Here is a 9,512-nt window from a genome sequence, read left to right as displayed (position 1 = left end):
CGTTAAATCTTCTGCTTGTTCACAATACAAAAGATCTACTGGTGATGTTGGCACAGGAGTAGAGCTGCTGCCACACAGCACTAGGGAGCCAGGTTCGATCCTGACCTCAGGTGCTGTCTGTGTGGAGTTTGCTCGTTTTCCCTGGTTTCTTCTGGGTGCTCATGTTTCCTCCCACATCCCAAAGACGAGCAGGTATGTCAGTTAATTGGCCTCTGTAAACTGCCCCTAGTGTTTAGTGGGATAACTGGTGTGACCAGGCAATGGTCGGCATGGACTCGGTGGGCAGAACAGCCTCTTTCCATGCTGTGTCTCTAAACGAAACTAAATGCCCTGCTCTCCACATCTCATACTGGATTTCATCACTGAATCACGATTGCACCTGTAAAAATAAGTGACACATCAACATTTCAAATGTTTTTACTCCTAAAGATGATTTCCTAATTGTTTGTTCAGTAATAAAATTTATATCTGGCTTGAAATATGTTGATATAGTTCAGTATAAATTAGATTCATTTCAGAAATCTGATCATTTGGTCGCAGAAGGGTACAGAATCTAATTATGAAATTCATCACAGTATTTCTTCTGTCTCTGGAGTACCTTACCTTTGGTGGTGTTGTAAGATGTTCTGACTTGAAGCTAGTGAATAATGGTTATGATAATGTTGTCATTGCTATTAACCCTGGGCTTCCAGAAGATGAAAACCTCATTACAAAAATCAAGGTAGGAATTTCTTAATTGACCTTTCAATGTTTTTTAATTGTTTGTATAAATGTTTAGAGTATAGTCTAGAGATAAGAGATACAGGGTGGAATCAGGCCCTTCAGCCCACCGAGTCCACAATGACCATCGATTACCCGTTCACACTAGTTCCTTGTTATCCCACTTTCACATCCTACACACTGAGGGCTATTTATAGAAACCAATTAACCCGTAAACCCGCACGTCTCTTTTGCAATTTGGGAGGAAACCGCAGCACCCGGAGAAAACCCATGCAGTCACAGGGAAAACGTACAGACTTCATATAGTCGGGATCGAACCCGGTCCCCGTCGTTGAGAGACAGCAACATTACAGCTGCGCCACCGTGCTACCCTATTGTTGTTGCAAGTTTTGAAAAAAACAAAGAGCCTTCCATGTTTTATTTCTTGTATGAAGGAGTCAGGTATTCCATCTCTTGAGCAGAGGATTCTATTCAATTAAAATTATGGCTGATAACATTAAAAAGTGAGATATTTCAATTAATTCCGATATATATTCCAAAAACTTTTTTCAAAAAAGTCGACTCCATTGTTACAAGTTTTGTCTGGAATTATAAGAATCATAGAATAAGTAAAAAACATTTATGTAAGTCAAAGATAAGTGGAGGTTTGGCTTTGCAAAATTTCTTATTTTATTTTTGGGCAGTCCATATTAAAAACATGAATTTCTGGCTGGAAGAAATGGATCGACAACCAGATTGGTTAATGATGGAGAAGGAAGACTGTCTACCTTTTGAAATAGGTCTGATCATATTTGCCCCCATAAAACTGCACAAAAAAACCTATAAAGAAAACCCCATAATACATAGTGGAATACGAATTTGGAAACAAATAAAAAAAGATTTAAAATTGAATAATATACCACTATGCCTTCCCATTGTAAATAATCCTTCATTCAAATCATCCTTTATGGGCAAAGGTTTCACACAATGGAAAAATTATGGAATCAAAAATATTGGACATCTTTATGGGAAAGGCACTTTTCTTTCATTTCAAGAGTTACAACAGAATTATGGACTGCACTCAAATAATTTCTTCAGATATTTACAAATTAGAGATTATGTTAAATCTAATACACAAGTCTACAGGAGTAGGGAATCAGAAATTCTTGATGACTGTTTGAACAAGCATCCTAATACTGAAAAGCTAATAGCTTATATTTATAACACCCTACTAAACAACGAGGTACCACCGACCGAACCATATAGATACAAATGGGAAAATGAAATAGGTCACCCTATAACGAAAGATATGTGGGACGAAAGTTTACAACAAATACATCAATGTTCATTAAATGCCAGACATACTTTAATACAATTCAAGGTCTTACATAGACTACACTACTCTAAAATAAAACTAAATAGAATCTTCCCACAAATCTCTCCTATTTGTGATAAATGTCTACATCTAGAGGCTAATTTAACACATACGTTTGCAACCTGTATAAAACTTAAACATTTCTGGACTGATATTTTTGAAATAACTTCAGAAGTTATTAATACAAAACTGGACCCAAACACAAAATTAATAATACTTGGAATATCAGATCAAAGTTTAACACTCACAACAAACCAAAGAAATTTCCTCGACTACAGTATAATAATCGGGAAAAAATTAATATTAAAATTTTGGAAAGGCCCTACAACCCCCACAAGTAATATGTGGATTACGGAAATGTCGGAGACCCTATACTTAGAAAGAATTAGACTTGTCTTAATGGACAAACAAGATATTTTAGATAAAATCTGGGCTCCATTCATTAACTATCTGAAGGGATAGATTGGCACAGCACGAGGACCCAACTGAAACTTGAACTCAGGATCAGATGAAAAGCTATACTTTATAATCTACGAACCTATCTCCATTGGCGTATTACAGGTAACCCATTCCACCTCCTCTGTTTTTATGTTTTTTTTTAATTTGTAACTTTCTACCCTCTCTTACTCTCTCTTTCTATAAAAAATAAAAACACTAGAAGCAGAAGTAATTGATAATTGAAAATTTTAATAATGTATGACTGATGTATATGAAAAGTCTTTTTACTATAATATGTAACTATACTTTATAATATGTCTACTTCTAATAAAAATATAATTTAAAAAAAAAAAGAAAAAAAAAGTGAGATGGTTTTCCGATTTTTAAAAAATTGTGTTTACACCAGGACATGGTGACGTCTGCCTCATTCTTCCTGTACGATGCCACCAAACAACGAGCCTATTTTCGAGATGTGAAAATTCTAATACCCATCACATGGCCACCAAAACAAGGCTATCAAAGACCAACCACGCAATCCTACGAGAAGGTAAAATCTAAACCATTATCAATGGTGGTTTCACTATTTGTTATTTTCATGAATGTTCCCTCATCCACACTGTTACTTATTCTTAAGCATCAGTATCTCAAATGCAAAGTCTGAAGCATGCGTTTTGCTTTATTATAGTTTACTAGTTAATATCTGGAGTCACAGAGTCTTAGAACTTTACAACAGAGAAACAGGTCCTTCAGTCCAACTTGTCCTTGCAGACCAAGATGCCCCATTCTCCCGTGTTTGGCACATATCCCTCCTTAACCAATCTGATCAAGGGTCTCGATCTGAAACGTCACCTATTCCTTTACTCCAGAGATGCTTGCTGACCCGCTGACTTTCCTATTCATGTACCTGTCCAAGATTATTTTAAATCACATTTTTCTTTATTGGCAGATGGTTGGACAAAAGCCGGTGATAAAATGATAAAAAGTGTAAAATGTGCTCAGGATAGTGGAGGTGTGAATTGTGACGCCAGAAGAAGGAATATACTTAGATCCCTGAATTAATCATCCAGCCAAATGATTCCATTACCCATATTTCAGAAACATCAGATATGCTGCTGTCTGGTTTATGCCTTTTGTTTCTTTTCAAATTTAGAGTCACACAGCACCAATACAGGCCCTTCAGCCCAACTCATCCATGCCAATCAAGATGCCCCATCTAAACTAGTTCCATTTGCCCACGTTTGGCCCATATCCCACTTAAACCTTTCCTTCATGGGCTGTAGTCACAGGCCAAGCCGATGTCAAATTGCCCGAGCTGAATAGTTTGTTCGGCCATTGTAGAGTCAACGGCCCTGATGCGTTTAGGAAGCAGATCCGTCAGACAAGCTAAGTGTGACACATTCACTTTACTGAAGAACATTAGTGAATGAGAAAGCAGCTTCTTTTTGTTCTCAGAATAGCCCAACCATCTGAAATAATTGTTAGCGACTTAATTAATTCCCTTAATATCGTTCAATCTTTGATCAAAATATCTGCCAGCTACTGTTGAAAATGTAGTCTTTCCGTTGACAACAAAACCTTTTCACTGTACCTCAGTACACGTGACAATAAACTAAATTCAAACTCAATACCTACCAACATATCTTGGCTTAAAAGAATAGTCCTCGCCAAACACTTGTACTCGGTCCGCCAAGGTCTGTTAGATCTCTAGGTTGCTAACCATTTCAACTCCCCTTCCCATTCTATACTGAACTTTCTGTCCTGGGCCTCCTCCATTGCCAGAGTAAGGCCACAAGCAAACTGGAGGAACATCACCTCATGTTCTGCTTTAGTAGTTAACAATCCATCAGCATGAACATAGAATTCTCTAATTTTAAGTAACTAACCAACAGCTATCCCTTTCATTTTTCCCCAACTCCCTACCTTGTGCCTCATCCATTTCTCTCACTATTTGTGACTCCTTCCTCTTCCTCCATCCCCTTCCATCTTTATCACTTCCTCTGGCTTCATGTCTCGTGCCTTTACTCTCCATCACACAACTTTTGTCTTCCTCCCATCTCTGGCCTTGGTCCACCCATCTGCCAATTACTGGCGTTATCTTGCACTAAACGTTACCCCCTTATCATGTATCTGTACACTGTGAATAGCTCGATTATAATCATGTGTTGTCTTTCCACACCAAAAGCTTTTCACTGACCCTCGGTGTGAAACAGGTCCTTCAGCCCACCGAGTCCGAGCCAACCAGCGATCCCTGAACATTAACACTATTCTCCACACACTGTACGTCTTTGGAGTGTGGGAGGAAAACGAAAATCTCGGAGAAAACCCATGAGGTCACGGGGAGAACGTACAAATTCCGTGCAGACAGCGCCTGTAGTCGGAATAAAACCTGGGTCCATGCCGCTGTAAGCACTAGGCAGCAACTCTACCGCTGCGCCACCGTGCCGTTCTCTATCTGTGGTTTAACTACTTATGTTTTGCAGTGTTTTTTTGTTTTTAACTCCCCTGTCTTTATCTTCCTAGGCTGACGTGATCATTGCTGATTCACATGTGAAGTTTGGTGATGACCCATACACTCTCCAGTACGGCAGGTGTGGTGAACGGGGCCGGTACATTCACTTCACCCCGAACTTCATGCTGAACGACAGTGTGATCGATGTTTATGGCTCACGAGGTAACAACTTTGTAAGAAAACATTTTCAAATGTGCAACTGGTTAGAATTTCTTGTTTAGTTCAGTTTAGATATGGGGAGCGGAAATAGGCCCTTCGGCCCACCGACTCCGTGCCGATCAGTGATCCCCGCACACTAACACTATCCTGCTGCAATATTGACAATGGGACAATTTACCAATTTTACCGAAGCCAATTAACCTACAAACCTGTGTGTCTTTGGAGTGTGGGCGGAAACCAGAGCTCCTGGAGAAAATCCACGCTGGTTTTGCGTGCGAGCCACAGAAGCAGATCTACAAACTCATATTACAATTGCTCCACGCTCTTAAATCTGTATTCCTACAGCAACATTTCTTACTTTAACTACTATCTACCACATTGATGTCCCTCGGACTATCCATGACTGGACTATGCTGGCTTTTCCTTGCACTAAACGTTATTACCTTATCATGTATCTGTACACTGTAAATGGATTGTTTGGAATCATGTGTTGTCTTTCCGCTGACTGGTTAGCACGCAACAAAAAGCTTTTCACTGTACCTCAGTACACGTGACAATAAACTAAACTGAACAGAGAATGGGATTGGGAGGGATAAATAGATAAGGCAAGATCTAATGGTGGAACAAACTTGATGGGCTGAATTACCTAATTCTGCGCCTATGCCTTATGATCTTAGGTCTTTTAATGGTCCATATATTGTGTAGAGTGGCATTGTGTGCTAGATGATCACGATTAGGGTAAAAGCCGATCATGGTTACCTTACCCTTAAAGATGTGCCATCACGTTGTCAAGGGTACAGAATGTTGCCAGGCTGGAAAGGGTACAGAGAAAATTCACAAGGATGTTGCCAGGGCTAGCTACAGGGAGAGGTTGAATTGGCTGGTTCACTATTCCTTGGAGCACAGGAGGAAGAGGGGTTATCTTATAGAGGTGTAATAAAATCATGAGATGAATAGATCGGGTAGATGCACAGAGTCTCTTGCTCAGTGTAGGTGAATCTAGGACCAGAGGACATGGGTTTAAGGTGCAGAGGACAAGATTTAATAGGAATCTGAGGGGTAACCTTTACACAGAAAGGGTGGTGGGGGTATGGAACATGCTGCCAGAGGAGGTAGTTGAGACAGGGACTACCCCAACATTTAAGAAAGTTAGACAGGTAAGTTGAAAGGGCAGGTTTGGAGGAACATGGTCCAAGCGCGGGCAGTTGGAACTAGTATGGCTGGGACATGTTGGCCATTGTGGTCAGGTTGGGCCGAAGGGCCTGTTTCCACGCTGTATCACTCTATAATTCTACAACTCTACAACAATGTTTAACCAATATGTTAGTGTCACTTGGTAAAGTTGCATTTTGATGCAATGCTTGCAAAGAGCACTCAAGCCCTGATGCTTCTGTTCAGTTTCAGTTTAGTTTAATGTCAGGTCCAGTGTAAAGCTTTTTGTTGTGTGCTAACCAGTCAGCAGAAAGACAATACATTGCAAATAATCCACCATTTAACCCCACAGTGTTGGATAAAGGGTTTGCACAATGGAAAAATCATGGAATTAAAAAGATGGGACATCTTTATAGAAATGGCATTTTTCTCTCGTTTCAGGAGTTACAACAGAATTACGGATTACATTCAAATAGTTTTTTAGATATTTACAATTTAAAGATTATGTTAAAACACATACACGAGAATACAGAACCAGAGAACCAGAGATTCTAGATGAATGTTTGAATAAACACCCTAACACAGTCAAATTAATATCTTACATTTATAATACATTTTTAGACAATGAGAATCCGTCGACGGAATTATACAGACTAGCATGGGAAAAGGAATTAGCTCAACCTATAACGAAAGATATTTGGGACGAAAGCCTACAACATATACACCAATGTTCATTAAATACCAGACATTCTTTAATACAATTTAAAGTACTACATAGACTGCATTATTCTAAAACAAAATTAAATTAAAAAAATCCTAATATCTCTCCTATCTGTGATAAATGTCAATACCACATGGCTAATTTAACCCATACTTTTGTAAACTGTATAAAAATTACAAATTACTGGATGGATATTTAAAAAATAATCTCTGTAGTCGTCAATATCCAAATGGACTCCGACCCTAAATTAATAATATTGGGCATATCAGAACAATACCTAAAACTCACAATAAACCAAAGAAATTTCCTTGATTACAGTATAATAATTGGGAAAAAATTGATATTAAAATTTTGGAAAAACCCAACAACCCCCATAATCAAGATGTGGATTATGGAGATGTCGGAGACCATACATTTGGAAAAAATTAGATATGTCTTAATTGACAAACCAGAATTATTTATTAGAATATGGTCTCCATTTATAGATTGTTTGAAGGGGTAGATTGAACCGGCACGGAGGCGGGACTGAAGCCTGAACCCAGGAGTAGATGAATAGTTTTGTTCTCTGACCGACAGACCTATCTCCAAAGTTGTATTATTTTTTTTTTTTTATATTTTATTTTATTAGAAGTAAGTACAGTCATATGGCACCAAAGTGCCTAATATATATTTTCATAATACATTTTATGTACAACTTCTTTTTTTTTTTTTGTTACATTGAAAAAAGTTTAGAATAAGAAAAAGAAGTTAGATAGTAAAGGATAGAAAGATGTGAAATATATAGTGTGTGAAAAAAGAAAACGAGTAAATGAAGAAAGTTGAGAGAGAAAATAGAGAAAAGAAAATAAAATAAAAAAGAAAAGGAGATCATTATTTATAATCTTGACCAACCCTCGTCCAGTCCTGAAACAGTTATTTTTTTACAATTGTGTTGCACCATATGATTCCAAAAAAAAACGACGAATGGAGACCAACTCGTTATGAATTGGTCTGATTTATCCATTAGGAGGAATCGCATTTCCTCAAGATGAGCGGTGTCCAACATACTTGCAATCCACATTTTAAGCGTTGGTATTGATGTACCCTTCCAAAATTTAAGAATTAATTTTTTTGCTATTATTAAACCATAGTTAAGGAATAGATTTTGAGATGTGTTCAATTTATTCCCATCTTCCATTACGCCAAATATAATCATTTCAGTATTAGGTTCCACTATTGACTTGAACAATTTTGTAAATATTTCAAAAATATCATTCCAAAATCTATAAAGTCTACAAAGATGAATAGTTATGTTCTCTGACCTACAGACCTATCTCCAAAGTTGTATTATTGATAGTTTATCCTATTTTTCTAATTTCGTTCTTTCTTTATTTTTCCTATCTATAAATATAAATAAATAATTAGAGGGAATGTTAATAGGTAACCGATAAAGGGGGATCTCAGCTACTTTGGTAACTGGGTCCCCGGAAACCTGGATATTTAATATGTAACCGTTAAACAAAGTCTGTACTAGTTTGGATTATGATATGCAGATGCCTCTAATAAAAATGTATTAAAAAAGAAAAAAATGAAAGACAATACATGATTGCAATCGAGCCATTCACAGTGTACAGATATATGGTAAGGGAATAACGTTTGCTGCAGGATAAAGCCAGTAAAGTCCGATCAAAGATATTCTGAGGATCACCAATGAGGTTGATAATGAGAGCGATGTTGCACTTTAATGAACTAGTCGGCTGAATGTGTGCAAGGTGTGCCTCTTCCCCTCTCTTATAGTCTTTAAGATGCTCCTTACAAAGCTGTAAGGGGGTTTCACAGTGGTCGAGTTGCTGCCTTACAGCGCCAGAGACCCGGGTTTGCCCTTGATAACGAGTGCCGTCTGTACGGAGCCTGTACGTTCTCCCACGCTTGTACGTGGGTTTTCTCTGGCTGCTCCGCTTTTGTCCCACACTGCAAAGACGTACAGGTTTGTAGGTTGATTGGCTTTGGTAAAAATAGTAAATTGTCCCTTGTTTGTCCGATACTGCTATTGTATAGGGTAACCGCTGGGCCGAAGGGCCAGTTTCTGCCTTGTAACTCTAAAGTCTAAAGTCTGTGCCTTTGGCCAAATGTTTGGTCGTTTGTTCTAACATCACATTGTATAATTGAATAACGTTCCTCCCCCACCCTGACCTGTTTCACTGTCCTGATTAATTTTACTGCTTGTATGCCTCATTGTCACCTTTCCCTTGGCCAACAAAGAACCACTCCACATTTCCTTGATCATTGTCAACTTTGATATGTCATTTTCACACCGTACATTCTCTGTGTACCCTTCCATATCTCCAGTCTCCCTCATCTGACTCTGTTTGAAGAAGGATCTCGACGCGTAACGTCACCCATTCCTTCTCTCCAGAGTTGCTGCCTGTCTCGCTGAGTTACTCCAGCATTTTGTGTCTATCTAACGTTCGGAACCAATG

General features: G+C 38.4%; 1 protein-coding gene across 1 annotated transcript in view; it reads left to right on the top strand.

Moving 5' to 3' along the window:
• The first annotated feature begins 559 nt into the window (after positions 1–559).
• The window catches only part of LOC116977413 (calcium-activated chloride channel regulator 1-like), a 31,686-nt gene continuing 22,733 nt past the window's right edge, over positions 560–9,512 (top strand). Inside the window, exons 1-3 of the mRNA XM_033027841.1 lie at positions 560–721; positions 2,919–3,059; positions 5,033–5,183. Coding sequence (XP_032883732.1) covers positions 560–721; positions 2,919–3,059; positions 5,033–5,183 — 454 coding nt within the window. The remainder of the gene's footprint in view (positions 722–2,918; positions 3,060–5,032; positions 5,184–9,512) is intronic.

Source organism: Amblyraja radiata, chromosome 10, assembly GCF_010909765.2.
Source record: "Amblyraja radiata isolate CabotCenter1 chromosome 10, sAmbRad1.1.pri, whole genome shotgun sequence".
Taxonomy (NCBI): domain Eukaryota; kingdom Metazoa; phylum Chordata; class Chondrichthyes; order Rajiformes; family Rajidae; genus Amblyraja; species Amblyraja radiata.
Note: the sequence above shows the minus strand (reverse complement) of the source record. Positions and strands in the feature narration are given on the sequence as shown.